This window comes from Simochromis diagramma, unplaced genomic scaffold (assembly GCF_900408965.1).
Source record: "Simochromis diagramma unplaced genomic scaffold, fSimDia1.1 OVJJ01000361.1, whole genome shotgun sequence".
In the NCBI taxonomy this organism is placed as follows: domain Eukaryota; kingdom Metazoa; phylum Chordata; class Actinopteri; order Cichliformes; family Cichlidae; genus Simochromis; species Simochromis diagramma.
Window position 1 is genome coordinate 17,414,957 of NW_024386860.1, and position 17,518 is coordinate 17,432,474.

The 17,518-nt window shown below is 41.3% G+C and overlaps 3 protein-coding genes across 4 annotated transcripts; all 3 read left to right on the plus strand.

The window, feature by feature from the left end:
* Positions 1-112: 112 nt before the first annotated feature.
* Positions 113-7,646, plus strand: ccdc105 (coiled-coil domain containing 105). Its single transcript, XM_040030884.1, has 8 exons — positions 113-1,311; positions 2,606-2,890; positions 3,154-3,258; positions 4,433-4,583; positions 4,917-5,083; positions 5,168-5,263; positions 5,336-5,449; positions 6,256-7,646. Exons 1-8 carry the CDS (start codon positions 982-984, stop codon positions 6,451-6,453), a joined length of 1,446 nt encoding a protein of 481 aa, XP_039886818.1. The 5' UTR covers positions 113-981; the 3' UTR covers positions 6,454-7,646.
* Positions 7,647-7,731: 85 nt separating this feature from the next.
* Positions 7,732-10,739, plus strand: LOC120732957 (sperm acrosome membrane-associated protein 4-like). The gene is made up of 3 exons (XM_040030886.1): positions 7,732-9,132; positions 9,765-9,884; positions 10,009-10,739. Exons 1-3 carry the CDS (start codon positions 9,081-9,083, stop codon positions 10,212-10,214), a joined length of 378 nt encoding a protein of 125 aa, XP_039886820.1. The 5' UTR covers positions 7,732-9,080; the 3' UTR covers positions 10,215-10,739.
* Positions 10,740-12,209: 1,470 nt separating this feature from the next.
* On the plus strand, positions 12,210-17,383 carry zp3d.2 (zona pellucida glycoprotein 3d tandem duplicate 2). 2 transcript variants are annotated; one of them, XM_040030889.1, is made up of 8 exons: positions 12,210-12,827; positions 14,362-14,477; positions 14,586-14,689; positions 15,592-15,766; positions 15,851-15,956; positions 16,415-16,500; positions 16,585-16,658; positions 16,764-17,383. In XM_040030889.1, exons 1-8 carry the CDS (start codon positions 12,267-12,269, stop codon positions 17,099-17,101), a joined length of 1,560 nt encoding a protein of 519 aa, XP_039886823.1. In that variant the 5' UTR covers positions 12,210-12,266; the 3' UTR covers positions 17,102-17,383. The 2 variants fall into 2 exon arrangements, with proteins under 2 accessions (XP_039886823.1, XP_039886822.1); XM_040030888.1 differs by having other exon boundaries at positions 12,212-12,827; positions 16,412-16,500.
* Positions 17,384-17,518: the final 135 nt, after the last annotated feature.

Genomic DNA, 17,518 nt, shown 5'->3' on the forward strand with positions numbered 1-17,518 from the left:
CTGCTGTTCTTGTTATTTTAAACTGCATTTCAACTTGTTCTTTCTTAAAGGGACATTTCACTCCAGAATTAAAGTTCAATCTGTTTACCTTTGGACTGCTCTGCAGTAGTGATCCTCCACTTTAATATAATGTAAGTAAACAGTTCACACTCCATGGTAATCAAAGCAGCAAACCACATGTTTGAAAAACTCAGCAGCAATGTCTCTCTTAAAGTTCACGAGGCAGTTACTTGGAAGAAAAATTCCCAAACCTAACGTGAGCAGTTCCACCAACCCTGAGAAGTGTGCGTCTAACATTACAGCTCAACCAAGAGGGACGGCTTTAATGTTTAGATGCTGTCAGACTGTCGTGAGCACGAGTCTCTCATTGTGGGAAAGTGCACACTTTGATTTACAGTAATGCAACAGGAGTGATTCAGTGCTGTCAGTCACAAAGTCGCACAAGCTAAAGCAGACTGCTTTATTTTCCACTTTACTCTGATGTAGATGAGACTTCAGGGAGTCGACCCCTGCTGGTCATTATAGAGAACGCAGGTTTAAAGCACTGTCTAAGTTAAATTTTAATTTCAGTCAGATTTTATATTTAAAAACACGCACATTCACAGAGCTCCTGACTTCCTCCTCCTGAAGCTTTAAAAGCATGAGCCTTAAAGCTGTAGACTTCCACCACCACCTGTTGCAGAAATCTCACATCTCTTCTAGTTTTGTCTTGTTTTTAAGTAAACTGTCTTCTTTCAGTCCTCGCCTTCCTTTAAAGAACCAGATACGAAGTAGAGAGGAGCACTGACGCGCCACAGCTGTGTTTCAGTCATTTAAGAGTTTCTGTGAAAGTTGAAGGGGGAGATCACACTGAGTGCTGCGTGTCCTCTGTTCCATTTCCTCTCCAATCACCAAACGGCTTGGAGTTTCTAGTTACTTTAGTTGCTGTTGCTATGGAGATGACACAAAGTTTTCACCCTGGATACTTGGGAGCAGTCACAGATGAGGCCAGTTCATAGCATAGTGATGCAGGTTCAGTCGGTTCCCCTCGGCTCTGTTACCATCGGACCGCAGTCCTGGCGCGAGGGTACGGTCCGCTCCATTCGGCGTGCTGAGCGCCTGGTCCGGCAGACTCGAGCCGGGCAGCCCGCTGCGTGCAGCCAGCCCCGGAGCGGCAGCAGCAGCGCCGCTGCAGGAGTAAGCCTAAAGCGCTCAGACGGCACAGCGGAAGTCACAGCCAGAGATAAGATAAGAGCGGAGGCGTGCAGACCGAGGAGTCGTGACTGCGTCTGCAACCAGAAGATATCAAGACCCCAAAGTGCAGGAGCCATGGTGAGACAAACGATCCACAGCGTGCCAGGGTGGTGTGAAAGCCTGAAGTTATAGATTTTAAAAGTAAATATATGTAAACTATTCTAAACTAGCGTTCACAGTTACAGGAATCCGTATGAAAACTGCACAAGAGTTTAAAATTCATTTCAAATTGAACAATAATGAATAACTGTTTTGCTCTGTAATTAAGTCAAGGCAGCTTTATTTGTAGAGCAAATTTAAAAGACATCAAGTATCGGACAGAGTGCTGAACAGAGGGACGTGGAATAAAAAAAAAAAGGAATTAAGATAAAGGAAGTAAAGAAGATCCAAAAAATCCATATATATACACATAAGCAGACTCTTATATACACTTGTCTATACAAGTATATATGTACACAAACATATACGTATACACACACAGGTATGCACGTGGACATAAATACATGTATACATATACACATGCATACAACATCCAATGAGATAACAGACCAGAATAACTAAGATAGAATAAAAGACTTAATCAGTCTCTTTAATTATGTCATAAGCACGAGCAACTGTTTTAGCATCAAAATATACTAAAAGTACCTCAATTAAAATTACTCATGATGCATTAACACACTGGAGGTGATTTTAATTACTTATACCCCTGAATAGCTTTATCTACATTAATACAGCATTATACATATTCATAGATTTAAAATCTGCAAAGCAAAAATAACGGTGTGGTTCACACAGGATGTGGAGTATTTGCTTCCTGGATTAAAGCATCTAAAAAACAGAATCACAGAGAAATACTTAAAGTCTATTAAAACTGAATCAGCAAAGTATTTAAGTAAATCTACTAAACTGCTGCTACTACATTCCACTGCTCACCCTATCCATGCCCTCATCCTGTGGTGTTGGGCATTGTGAGCTCAACAGTACTCCAGTCCAGTGGCATGCAGACGTTAAATTTATGGGGTATGAGCCTGAAAAGGTTGGAATCTCAGCTCGTAGGGAGCCAGGGTGAGATGTTTTAGGAGATAAACAGACTGAAACATTCTCTACAGAACACTGCAGAGCAATGAAAAGCCCACGGAGGAAAGTACAGCTTTATAAATCAGCAATGTTTTACACTTGTTGGTAGAGGCAGAGCTAAATTCATTTAAGACTCTCATCTCTGAGACATTTTAAGACTTAAAACACCTTTATTTTCGAACTCTTTCTATATTAAAAGCCTTCACTTGTTTTTATTTAGATTTTCATCTTCTGCATTTTTAAAGTTGACTGATGTTTTTGAGTATTGGACTCAGACATTGAGCTTTTTTTAAAGTTCCCTGGTGGCTCTCAGAGGACACCTGTGGCCCCGTTCCCACCTTCCAGCCTGCGTGAGCACTGTGCCGGAGCCAGTGTTGCTGTAGTTGCTGACTACATGCGCAGAGTTCGGGAGGTGGAGGTCCAGCTGCGCAGGCAGGCTGGCAGAGTGACCGAGGAAGCTGTCAAGCTGGAGAGGGAGCGAGGACATCTGGAGAGGATGCTGCGCAGTCTTAGGACCAATCTGACCATCAACCAGAAGAGCTCGGAGGGGAGAACCAGGAGGCCATCCACCACTGAGACGGCAAGCTTACACAACACTTAAAATGCTGAAATTCTTCTGTATTTGGTGTTAAAGATGCTCAACCGTGGTGAAGTATTTTCTGCCCGGCACCTCAGGATCATTTTCAGGATTTCAAGTGCAAAAACTTGCCTGCTTGCCTCACGCACACACAGCATTAAATCTTTATTACCTCCAGTATCACTGAGAGTTAATCCAGCACCAAGGATTATTTGATGAAGTTCAGAGCTGTAGACTGAGGCCCTGACAGGTCTGCCCCTTTGCAGGAGAGAGATGGTGCTGATTACTTGCTGCTGTGGGAGAGGAGAGAGCTGGCTGAGCTGAAACAGGATCTGGAGGGAACACTGAAAACCACACTGAGCCAGCTTCAGGTGATTTACAGTCCTCTGTCTTCATCGCTTGACTTGTTTTCCCTCCACTCTACCCTCACAGGCATGAGAGAGGTTAGAAAAACAACAATGCTCAGGTATCACTAACCTCCACCCTTCTTCTTTAGATTTTGTTGTTGCTGGATTTATAGGGACAGCTTATCCACCTAAACTGTTCTGATGTGAGACGAGTGAATTCTCTTAAATTTAACACATTTAAAAATCCAAAAGACTTGTGAGAAGTTTTGTGACTAGAAGTTTGGTGGATGTAGATAGTAGAAAAAAAGTAGTTCCTTTGTTTTGGTTCTTTGAAGACCAAAAGGCGAGTGCCATTAGGTTGCATTATATTCAGGAAAGGGCATAGACCCACTGATAAGATGGTACGGTGATGTGTCTGTTCTAGAGTGAGTTGTCCAATCTTGTTGGTTAGAACTACAGTCCAGAGGAAACATGTAAATTCACTTTTGAGGTGAACTGTTCCTTTAAGTTAAAGCTCAGGCATTTCAGGGGATGAGTAACAGGAAGTAACAGCCATGTAGCATATATCTTTGAGGTTGCTAAACTTAACATCTTTATGTTTACTGGGTTACTGAAACTCTGCTGCGTATCCAGGCTGTTGATGCCTCGACCAGCTGAATGAAGAATTGAAAGATTGCCTGCATGGGTTTCTTTAGGCTGCTGCAGCTTTTCCCCACAGCAGAACTGCTTGTTGACTCTGAATAGGCTATATGTGTGAATGTGAGCTTGAATGAAGGTCTTTCTGTGTTGGCCCTGTGATCGACGGGGGCATGTTCAGGGTCTATTCCACCATTTGTCTTATGAGCTGGGATGCTGGGATAAGCTAAAGGCCCGAATGCCCCTGAACTGGATGGGCTGTTTGTTGTCAAGCATTGGCTAAGTGCACTGAACAGAGAGTATAACTGGTGCTGTTAGCCTGAGTCAAGAATAATGTACATAGACAGAAAGATACATGTAGCCACTGTGAAATAACCGATTGGTTTGTGGTTTGCATTTTCAGTCGAAAAAACCCCCCACTTGAAAATCTCACATATTTTATTTTATGAAACTTTTTATTGTTATTTTTTACAACATTTTTCCGTCTGCAAAGTAACCCGTACCTATATATTTGTCTGCCAGCTGCTGTCCTAATGCATTATTTCCTGCCTTCTTCTTTAAGGCCCTGGGTGAGAGCAGCAGACAGCTGCTGGACTGTGCCAGTGAGAGGGCTCGAGTACTGGAACTGCTCCCTCTCAGTGGCTCTGCTGGAGGACATGACTCTGCACCTCAGACCTTTATCAAAACAGACCCCATCAGCCCCTTTACTCCAGGTACACTCAGGACAAGGAGAAGCTCTCGTTAAGAAATTATATAAGAAATAAGAGCAGATTTTGCCCAAATATCAATGAAACAAGTGAGAAAAAGAACAGCACAGTTCTTACACCACACATAAATTATATATTTTCAAAACAAGATCCTAAAAAAAGAGAAGTATAAACTCCAGATCTTTAATTAAACGAATTAGTTGCTTTGTGTGTGGTCACTAATCTACACAGCCAGTGTCCCTGCTCACACTCGGAGAAAGAGCAGATCATCTTAAAACAGATCTCCTGTGTCCTCAGGATTAAAATTGACAGATAGGATATCTCCTGCTTCTCTTGCAGAGTGTAAAAAGGCTTTAGAGTCGTCCTCTCTGAGGGTCAACCAGTCGCAGCTACTGAGAGAAACCATCAGACGGACGCTAACCAGCGCCATCAGCAGGCAGAAAGCTGCTCATTGCGCTGTCAACGACGGCCTGGTGAAAAAAATTGCAGAGACAGTCACTCTGCAGGTAAAAAGATCCTGAATTGATGCAGAAGTGCATTTTTGTATTAAAGTAATAACACATACTTAACCATCATTCTGTCTTCTGTAGCAAAATCTGGCGCTGACGTCTGCAGCCACCCGGCAGGCCATGTTTCGTAAGCAGAGGGAGATCAACTGCATTCGTCACAGCCACGGCAGAGCACAGGTCAGAGAGCGCGTGGAGCGTGTTTATTTGAGATTTCATGAAAACGTTTGGCTCACGCTGTCCTGCTCACAGGGTCCAGAGTACAGCGGCGATCTTCTGTCCAGAGAGAAGCTCAACAGGCCTCTGGTGAAGGTTTATCAGAGACACCCGGGGACACAGTTACCTGAAGCTGCTCAGCTCATTCAGGTGCGTCCGGCACACATTCGGCTGCCACATTCATTATCATACTTCATGAAGTGTGTTTTGGCCTTTACCTCGTCCTGATGTCAGGTATCTGACTGCTGAGGTTACATGTGTGTGTTTGCACTGTGATGCTAAGCTGGGAGTGTGCTCTAAGCCAGCTGGACCTTTTGTGCTGAAACGACTAAGCTAACAGACTCTGCTGCAGGTGTGTCAACATGGACGGTGCCTTTCACATGCAAACTGAACCAGTGATAAATTTGGACATAATTAATCTGCAGCTTTAATATTTCCAATCATGTTTTCTTTTTTATATTCTGGTAACATTTAATAACTTTGCTGATTACTGATGGATAAATATTTAATACACATTTGTACAAAGAAAAAAAAAAGCCAAATACAGGGTGAGCTGAATGCTCTGGGGTGATGTTAGCTTGCACTTGAACTCTGCAGAAACTAATCGGCATGTTTGTCTGCAGAAACCGAAGCTGAGACTTGTTTCTAAATTCTGCCTCATGCATTTTAAAGTTTGCAAAAATAAATTGTGACCTCAAAGCAGAACGATAGGCGTGAAGCACAGTCTCACTCTTCAGCTCAGTCTTTAAAATTATGCTCAATAATGCTTTGCATGTCAGATACGACTAAAAATAAACACAAACTGAACATTTACCAGGATTCGTATCATTATCATTATGGAGTACAGTGGCTGGTGTTCACTTGTATTAAAAAAGCAAAGTGGTTTATCACTCTAACCTCTCATTTTTCCTCAGACAAACAAAATCATTTTGAAATGTTTCCTGTGTGTCTCTCAGAGCGGTGCAGCGCTCAGACGATGTCTTAAGTCCTCTGAGGGTGAGCTGGGGAAGCTGGAGCGCACATGTCTGCAGCTGCTGGATGACCTGCAGGGCAAGAGAGCTGCAGCTCAGGTGGACGCAGCTGTGGTCCGCATGAGGCGTCAGCAGGTCGACAAGCGAGCCATGCCCGCTTTCCTCCAGCAAGGGGCGCTGTGATGCTAATTTAGTTAATGATGGGAACTATTTACAGGTTAAAGAACATTAGAACAGCTTGAAAATGCACTTTAAGGTAAAATGTTCATGCACAGTCTTGTTTCTTTGGCTTATTTATGTTTTTCCTAAGCTGTTTAGTTTTAGTTGAACTGTATTGCATCATCATAGATATTTAATACACAAGTGATCTGCAAATTTCAGAAAAAACACATTTTATTCACAAACCAAAACATTACATGTTTCAACTTAGAAAATATACAATTTTGGGAATATTAGCTCATTTTGAATTTGATGTGGCAACACATCTCAAAAAAGTTGGGACAGATTGTGTGGCAGTGTCCTGTGGCCCCTCTTCTTTTATATCCAGTCCCTAAATGTCCAGGGTCTGGGGAGAGCAGCTGCTGGACCTTTGGTCCCTTTTCTTCTCTGACAGCTGATTCTAGCTGCTTAACAGTTATATTTCTTGTTTCATGATGCTTCAAAGGTTTTCTGTTGATGAAAAATCTGGAATGCAAGCAGGCCTCTCCAGCACTGAGTTCTGATAATAAGTCAGATTGTCCCTCTCGTCCTCAGTCCGGAGGACACAGCGTCCATGTTTTCCAGTAAGAATTTCAGATTTCAGTTTGTCCACAGAACAATTTTCCACTTTGCCTTTTAACGAGCTTTTCCCCCAGAGAAGTTCTTTGCATGGATGTGCGTTACCCTGCTTTTGGGGGTGGCGCAGAGAGCTGTGTTCAAAGACTGTGATTTCTGGAAATGTTGCTGAGTCCATGCAGTTGTTTCCATGACTGAATCACGTTGGTTTTTAATGCAGGGCTGCCTGAGGGTCCAACGATCACAGGCATACAGTTTAGAGTTTTGACTCTATCATCATTTGCATATCACCATCATGCAGATGATGAGAGAGTTTTTTACACCGACAAGTATTATTATAACTTTTCATGTTAATCTCAGACTCTTCTGTTGGTACAGCCCATCCAAAAATCCTGTTCTCCAGATTTAAATCCTAGTGTGTCTGAGCCGTCTGATCTGTGGATGGATATTCTAACCAAACTCTGAGCTGATAGCCTCATGCTGCATCATCTTGTTAAATACGACAACTTCTGGCTCCAAAAAAATGAGCACTGTTCAATTCAATTCAATTCAATTTTATTTATATAGCGCCAAATCACAACAAAAGTCTCCTCAAGGTGCTTTATATTGTACAGTAGATACAGAGAAAAGCCCAACAATCATATGACACCCTATGAGCAGCACTTTGGCGACAGTGGGAAGTAAAAACTGCCTTTTAACAGGAAGAAACCTCCGGCAGAACCAGGCTCAGGGAGGGGCGGGGCCATCTGCTGTGATTGGTTGGGGTGGGAGAAGCAAAACACCATCTTTGACACTTAAAATACAAAATCAAAGACCATGGGGTATGTCTGTTTGTTGTTTGCACCAACAGGCATCTGGAGCCATCATCAAGTGGACACTCAAAGAAATGCAGCATTTAGGAATCGCATGCTAAATACTGCAGGCTGTTATTCTGCAGTCTGGCCTGGTAGAATAGAATAGCCTTTATTGTCATTGTACATGTGCAATGAAATTGTGATGTACAGTAAGAGAGATGAAATAAAAAAGAGAGCTTTGTTTGAGCTGCCTTCTCTCACTGGAGAGTTTAACGCCTGTGCTGTTAGGATGAAATCTTCAGCAGCTCCACAGAATTCAGCTCTGGGTTTGAAACCAGTATAATTCTGTGGGTTTCTCTCAAGACAGCGTATCACTCCACAGACACACAGACACTTTCATTCTGATCTAATTAGGCTATCTGTTATTGAAATAACAATAATAACAACAATGGAAAGAAAACTTTTTGTATGCCTGAAAAACAGAAATAGGAAAAAGTATCCAGAGACGGAGTAATTCGATTATCTTATCTAACACACAATAATCATATACTGCAGATTATCTCAATACAAACACTATGAACAAATCTTACTGTGCAAAAACATGAAATGACCCTGTGTTCAGTTTGAAACTGTGGGACTGTTCATTGCTTCTAATCACTTTTCTCGTCATGGGACTGCAGGTCACTTGACATCCCTCCCACCAAACTCAACGTCTTTCATTAGGAGAGGAGATGTGATTTAATAAACCTGCCCTGCTTCACCTCAGTACAGACACATGTCACATCATTCTTTAGAAAAAAAAAACCTCAAGAAAGCTTAATACTTTCCACTTTTTCCACATTTTAAGCTACACAGATGTGGATTTTCTTCATAAAGCCCCGTTGATTATCTTAAGTCTGAATGGACCTTTTCTAAGCAGCCATGGCTTCGAACAGAAGTCTAAGAGTCTAATTTAATCATAAGGAGTGGGGTGGGAGATTCTCCCAGAGTTGATTAAGGGAATATTAAGAGAAACCAGTAAGAGATTTACCTTCAGATCTCTGTGGCTGCTCCATCTGCGTGAAGCTAGTTTGTAAAAGTTTAGCTTTAAATTAAAAGAACAAACAAAAAACAACTTGATTTCTTGAATTCAAAATGAAAACAGTGGATTCATTCTAGAAAATATTCTGAAAGAAACGCCTTTAAGAGCTGAAGCGTCGACCGGCAGGAGGATTTTCTCCTGGTGAGACAGAAACATCAGTGATGTCGAAGCTGCTTGGCTCTCTGCTTCTCCTGTGTTTACTTCCAGCTGTGGGTAAGTCAGCAAAGACGGTGTGTGCATGCTTCTGCTCGTGTGTTTAAAGGCACAATCCATGCAGCTATAGCAGACAGAAAACTCCAAGGTTAACATTAATATAAAAAAACTTATTTTCTTGCATAATTAAGATCTATTATTTTCCCCTCATTGTTTGATGTATGAAATTTTTGGAAAAGAACTATTTAGGTAGCTGTAATGTGACATGAAGAAAGATGTGACTGGGAAACTGGAACCATTACACCTTATAAAACTGCCTAAATAAAATTATTTTAAAATACAGAAATATTTTTGTTTAATAATGAATATGTTTGATCTTTATATTACTTTTATATATAAAAAACGTGATGCAGTGGAGGAGGACCTGCAGATGGTGACCTCTAAAGGAAGCAGCTGAAAGAAGAAGTGGTTAACATTCGTGTTAGTGGTAAAGATAAAGCAGTGTGTTTCATCATATTAGGGCTGCAACAAATAAATATTCTAACCACTGATTAATCTCGGTGATTAATCATTTTGAAGTACATTTTAAAAAGCAGTTTAAAAGACATCCGTTTTTACCATCCTTGTATTTTGTGATTATTATGATTCAGTTGACTTATTTACTGTGGCTCACATGCAAATCTGTACTTCAGTTCCCCTCTTCTGTTACACCTGTGTGTTCCCCACCATCTCCCCTCTGGACTGCATCAGATTCCCCCTGAAGTGTCCACCTGGGCAGCTCTGCCTGTCCAGCCGAGCCGTGGGTGAGAAAGGTGAGTTCAACTCGAGTCACTGAAAGTCAAATTTAAATGAATCAAAACTGAGAAAAAGAAGCGAGAAAGGTCAGCGCCCGGCTCGGGGAGGAGTGTGTCAGTGTGATTTGCTTCTTTCTTTCAGGGGACTTCCGTGTGGTTTTGTACGAGAAGAGCTGCGTCCTGCCCTCCCTGTGCGGAATCACGGGTGAAAAATACGCGCTGGGACTCAACTTCACCTTCACCAATGAATGCTGCAACACTCACTTGTGTAATGGCGCTGCTACATCTGCTGCCCCCTACTGGATTGGGACATTATTCACACTTCTAACTCTGTACTCCGTTTGGTGAATAGTCAACGATATAAAGCAGTTCGGCAGAGAGAGTTCCTATTTCCGCCCTCTAACGGACAAAAGCTGTACTAAACTTTTTTTAAACAATATATTTATTTATTTTTACTCTAACAGTAAATCGGTAACAATGAGGCAAGCGCACCAGTGTAATGTCCAAATTCACACAGACACACATGAAGAAGTACAACGTTTAAAACAAACAATGTCCTGGTAAATTTTCTGTTGGATCCAAAAATCTCACAAAATTAAAAAAAACTTTTTGTGGTTCAGTATATGCAGGTCTTGAAGGTTTGAGTCCATTTATAATATTTTGTCTTCATTAATTTTTGCTCATTTTTATAATATGTCTGTGTTTAGATACAAACCAATCACAGTGAAACAGGCTTTCTTTAGCCTCTGCACATTTAGTTCATATGCATATTTATATCGTAACAATTTACCTGCATTAACCAGTTACAGTGTATTAATCTGAGGCATGAATTCACCTGCTGATATTTTCATTTTAAAATCTTTGTTCTGTGCATTTATTTCATGACCTGAAGTTTCTGACCAGCAGGATGGAAACTTTCTAAAATACTGATATGACTGCCTGTGTTGGCCTTTTAGTGGTGTGCGGATCGATATTGAAATATCGATTCTTCTGATACTAGTAATTTATATTCTAGAATCGATTCTCATATTAAAATATCGATATTTTAGTACTTTGGGGTAAATTTGTAGTTTTTCATTAACAGGAACACAGTGGAAAGAAACTATATCATTCTGATCGTCTAAATTGGAAGGAACTACTTCCTCTTACGCCTTTCACAGTCATATGCGAAATATAAATGTATAAATGTGTCGCAGCCCCTGGCGTGGGCACTCACAACAATGGCTGAGCGTGAACGGAGTCATGTGTGGATGTATTTTACCTCCACAAACGGCCGAGACGTGGTTTGCGATACATGTGGCAACACCACTAACCTGTCAAACACCTCAGAGTAAACCATATCACAGAATATGACGAGCTTATGTTGAGGCGAACTGAAGAGGAGGAGAAGGACAGGTGCTGCTAGGGGAGACAGATGAATTTCGCGGAGTCCTTTAGTGCTGCAGGCAGGCAACTGTTCAAATAGTGCAAAACTTCAGTTTTTTTTTTAAATTTCTACATGATAATTCTGCATTATTAAGCAATATGAACAAGTAGTCTGACGTCCTGTAATCATTATGAAGCTATATTATTACGACTACATAATACAATTATATATTGTATTATGAAATACAATGAAACATTAAGTTTTTGTACAGAGTATCGGATCAGTATCGTCGATACCACTCGACGGAAAGGAAATCAGTGGTATCGCACATCACTACTGCCTTTCTTTAACAGTCCTTTGTATATCAGCAGGTGTTTTGGAGGTCCATTGAGTTAAATGTGTTGGTTTTACAAAGCATGCAACCTGTAGAAGTGTAAAGGTTTTTTATTCAGATTGAATCGATTCCTGTTATTGAAACAGTCAGGATAAGAACATCTGTCACCAGATGGTGAATCTTTTCACTCCTTTTAGAACACAAACAGTGACGAGTCACAGCCTGGCACCAAAATGTAGGCATAGACTAAACATCCAGGGTACCAACACTTGTTCCTGTTCCTCTGTATCATAGACATTCAATTGGTGGCATTTTGCATTGAAAATATGTTTCATGATGAGATGCTGATCCCATGACCAGATGCTCAATAACAAAAATCATGCTGTTTTCTGCCCTGAAAACTGAATATATTTGTCTTCTTCTGTACTTCTGAAAGACAAAAAAAAATGCTGGAAAAATAAAGCAAATGTAAAAGCACAAAATGTCAACCCAACCTTCTGTACTAACAGAGCCTGTAACTGGGAAATCGTTCATAGTATGAGAGATTGCGCGTTTTAATTAACTATGAAAAATCAGCTGATTCTGGGGGAGGTCAGGTGATCCTCCTGGAAAACATCAAAACGTTGTTTTTACTTCAAACAGCCAGTGAGTGGCGCCCTTTGCTGTCCGTCTGCGCCAGGTGTTGTTAATTTACCTCCACATGAGGAGAGCATCATCAGCCGTGACAGCCAACCTTCCGCCCTTTCGGACACTTTGTTGTATGTCACTGGGATTTCCGGGCATGCTTTACCTACCTTTCCTTCTCTTGCTGCCCGTGTTTGCGTCCACTGAAGCGGGGACAGCGGCCCCTCGGCCTTCGGAGCAGACAGCGCAGGTGATGAGAAAAGTTCCCCGGAGAGAAACGCCGACTCTCCTTCCGCCGCCGTACCTCCACCTCCCGGTGTTTGTGGACTCTCAAGTGCCGCTGGTGGATAAGGAGTACTTCTCTCCGCTCAGGGGCACGGGAGTGGAGCCTCTGCCCGAGCGCGTCCGGGACGTCCTGCTCCCTATTCCGCCCAAATCCACTCCGCCCAGCGTCTCGGATGTTTCCGTGAAGACTACGTGTAAGCGGACAAAGATGCAAGTCCAGGTGGAGAAGAGCCTTCTGGGAACGGGTGAAGCCCGGTCTCAGCTCAAGCTGGGCACGTGCACAGCCAGCAAATCCACGAGGGATTACCTTTATTTTGAGTATGGCCTCGGTATGTGTGGAACCAAGCGCACGGTGAGTCTCAGGCAAGAAAGGACCCCAGAGAATTAAAAACGGAATAATGCTGATTCTGATTTTCTGTTCTTGTCCGAGATGATTAACCAGTAAAAAAAAAGACAGCTTTGTTTTGCGTCTTTAGTGGGTTACAGTGGACTCAGAACACCAATGACGACATCTAAAACGGTGAACATGTCATTTATATGCCAGGCTTTGCTCCAGTAGGTTAAACTGGGCCTGGTACTACTTATTTCTTGGACTCACTAGAGTAGCTTTGCTTGATTTGTTTAATTTTACCGATTACCGGGCCTACAGCCCCAAGTTCACCCTCTGTCTGGAGCAAGATGCCTCACCTCACTTTAAAAAAAGCTTGCTTCTGATTGGTTCCCCCTGGCAAATGTAGGCTTGATCAGGAGGCGATTGGGTTTCTGTACTCACTGCCAGAGGAACTAACTTTATGACGTCACACAGAGCCAAGAGTCGGGGGGGGAAACTGTTAAACTGGACCTTTGGCTCACAGGGGTTACTGTTACACACACACACACAGAAAATATGAAAAAGAAAAATTATAGATGAGCTTTAAATATGTGCGTCTTTGGAGTTGCATACAGAAGCATCATTATACTATTTCAACAATATCTGACTTCTGCTTGGCACAGCACAGGCAGGGTAAAATTATTATTTTTAGTTCAGAGCAGGAATTTTGTGCCGCTGTTTAAGCGTATTCATCTTTAATAAGATCACAAAAATGGGGAAAAAATACTGGAAGAGATTGTTTGTTTTTTTTTTTTTTTTTTTTACAAGAACCATGCAGAACAGAATCTGCCAAAAATCCAACTTAAACAAGTGACTTATTAATCAATAAATCTGCCTTTAAATAAAACACAAAATGCTAAATATGTAGCAGGAGTAGATGCGCAAAACAAGTCGCAATGAATGCAAATTTATTAACGGAACATAAGGACACAAATATTTACTGAGAGCTGGAGGACAAGTCTTTGCCCCCCTGTTCCTAGCTTCAATGACTGGTCTGTATATGCACTTATTTCTGTCACACAAAGTAATCAAAGTATTGCACTATTCATCTGATTGCATAGAGAAATCTTCTGTGCTGGAAAGATGTGGACATATTTATATATTTATACCCTCGTTTGTCCACTAGGGGGCTCTGTAGTAGGACACCAGTCAGATAAACCTTTTTTGAGTGTTTGGAGTTTTGGTCAGGTGACACAAAACACCCGATGACGTCAGCATTACTGTAAGATTTCATATTCCTATTGAACAAATAAGAAAATAATAGATATATTTCAATAAAAGCAGTTTAAATGTATGTTTCCATAACATTTTCATGTACTGCAGTAATTTATATTTGAATTTTAGGTTTTTGACTAAATCTTCAGCCATAAGATTAGGATTACACGTTGAGTAAGATTATGTGTACACCTGCTGTGATTCACTGTTGGCATTCAGCTCACTGCTGAGCCATAAAAGCCTGTCTCATAACTGTAGACGAAGTTTTATTTAAATGTTAATATAAAAATTCTGGTTGCAGATCATTGATAACCAGGTTGTCTATTCAAACACACTTCGTTACGACCCACCGAGACTCAAAGGACCAATCAGGCGAGTGGTGCCCTTCAGCCTACCTGTGTCATGTTATTTTAACAGGTGAGCTTAAAAGATTAAATTGAGGACAGACAGAAACTTATTCATAACACGCAGACTGTTTATTAATGCTGTTTTTCCATTTTTCTTTTAATGCTAACAACCTTTTAGGTACCAATACACCTACAAAATTGGCTACATACCAAAGGTGCCCATACGCAGGTTCTTCAAACGAGTAAAGAACGGAGCTAAATTCAGTCTGACGCCACGAAACGGTAAACCTACAGAAATGTGTGCAGTTATTAAACCCCGGTGGATTTCGGAGGTTCTTGGTGGTCTTTGTTTATCAAATTAAATTAATTTTTGATAAACATTTTTCAATATCATTCAGAAGCAAGACCTTGATGTTAATGTGACAAATGCAAAGTTTGCAACTCTGTGCAGGTGCTAGAAACAGATTAATGTCAAAATCACTCGTGTGGTTTTGCTGAGTCACTGTTTCTTTAAGCACAGTATCCTAGTACACTCCTCCACACTAATCATGAGTCTTTGGATCCAGGAGGACATTTATATCTGGAATAATGATGTATTTTATTTAGATTACCAAACATTTAATTATTTCAATTTGATGTGTTTATGAAGATCACAAGTTAAATGTCCAGTTTTGTTGTATTTCATAAAGATAAAAAATCCTCCCTATAGTGATTGAATCTGAATAGAAACATTCATTTCTTAAGTTGGTGCCACATTTCATCCAGATGTGTTCATAACTATTTGAGTCATGCTGCTAACAAACAAACAAACTGTTTGGTGGAGCCATGGTGACGTCACCCTCATAAATATGTTGATGCTTTATGAGCTAAGATATCCAGGGAACACAAGGTTTTAATCATGTAGCAAGCTGAGTTCAGAGATTCATTCTTTGCTACTAATATTTTGTTTTTGGCATCAACTTTACTCCTAACTGACACGTCAAGGATTTTGCAGATTGTCTGGAAAATACTTTGTCCAGTAGATATTCCGTCGATATTCAGGTGAATTTTCACAGTTTGAGCACTTTGCAAAGCTGCTTTCACACAGCTGCTATCAAAATGGTTTGTTTTTAAAGTGTGAGTGAGCTTTGCAGCTGCTTTTCCTGTCGCTTTACTGCTAATTTACTGTCCTATTTTCCTTTTAGCGAAGTGGGAAAGGCTGTCCCCATCAGATCAGTACGTGCTCGGAAAGCCCATGTACTTTCAGGCCGAGGCCCTGCCCATGTCCCACGATGAAAGACTGTACATCCACTCGTGTTATGCCACTCCAGAGAAGTCCCACACATTCACGCTTAGATTCCCCGTTGTGAGAAACTTTGGGTAATGAATGTCACATGTCAAAAAAGCTGAAGCATTATTAAAAAAAATCATGCCATGGTCAGCTGTTTTCTCTTTCTGATAAAGATGTATGGTTGAAAGCAAAGGTGGGCGCTCCAGGTTCATCCCGTACAGAAACGATGCTGTGAGGTTCTCTGTGGATGCGTTCCTGTTCAAGGGAATGATGGGCCAGGTCAGCCGAAGTGTCACCAGACTAATGTGCTTCATATGTTCTTGTCCTTTATTTTATCCCAAGTTCTTTGCCGTAAATCAGTGATGGCTTGCATGTGTACTGAGAAGTAAGTAGATCTCGACATGTGCCTTTACCCGCTTGATTTAAAAATTTGAGTAAAGCAGAAGTCTTATATTTAAAACAAGCAAAGAGCTTCTTTATGCAGGCGCATTGTTATAATTACTCCACATCTTTCGCTGTTAATTATTTGCTTCATGCAAATTAATTGTTTGCTAAGCCTGTGCATATGTAACTGTAAAAATTCAGTGGTTTTGGATGGCTGACCCCTTTTTAAATTAAATTGGGTTAGATTTGGCCCTCCCCCTTTTTTGAATATCTGGGAGTCAGTGTGGTTTGACTGAATAAAGCGATTAAAAACTAATAGAGTAAACTTGCTTTTTCTGTATCTGCTGCAGCAGCTGTACATGCACTGCATCATGTCTGTGAGCAGTTCGGTGCCTACACCCACAGCCAAGTCCTGCAACTACGACACAAAGGCCAGAAGGTTAGATTTCCCCTGAAGCTCTTCTTAAAAACGCTGCGATATGATGATATTGAAAGCGTCTGTTGTCTTTGCTGCTTTGTGCAGATGGGCTGAGCTGTATGGATCAGACACAGTGTGCAGCTGCTGTGACTCCAACTGTAGCTCTGCTGCATCCAATGGTGAATCATCACTTAAACGTTTCTTTGTTTTTTTTAAAAAAAAAAAAAGTTTGCTTTCTGCTGGAATTAAATGATTGAATATTAAAACATTTTCATCTTTTCCAGAGACTCAAATAATCAGCAGTCGGCCGTGGACCATAGAACCTAAAGCGAAAGCCATCGGCTCCCTGAAGAGGAACACGATCTCCACCAAAACAACAGCAGCACCGGAGTCAGTCATGACTGAGTGGAGGTGGACGTCACAGCCGGTGGTGACAGCAGCGCTTCCGATGGATAAGGTGGAGAAAACGGTGAAGGATTTGGAGTGGCCGTTTGGAGGTGGTGGAGTGATGTGGACTGAGGAGGAAGGTGAGAAGAAGCAGGGGAAGGGCTCTGCTTCTGTGGAGGAGGTGATCGCAGAACCCCGCCGGATATTTGAAGAAATATTTGATTTTGACAAATAAAGCTGGAGTTTGATCAGCGACGAGCTTCCTCCGGGTCTCTAATTTCAAACCAAATGAATTCCACTTATAATTTTGCAAAAATGTTTTCTGTGGTAAACAAGTTTGAGAAAGTTGTTGTTGATACTCAGCAAATTGATTATCTTTGATTTGCATCACTAAATCTATAAACAATGACATAAATAAAGATTATTGGAAATTCAATCTCATACTTACTGAGCGATGGGTGAGAAAGTGGACACCCCCATAGGTTCTATAGAAAATAAACTTCATTGTGAAGCTCCAGGTCTGCCATCTTGTTGTTTGTGAGGACCAGATGTGAGAACCAGATGTGTAGGTCAAAGCATGTCAGTGTGAATTTAATGTGCAGTGACTCAGTTTAGACATTTCTGTATTATCAATAATTATTTGGACTTCAAT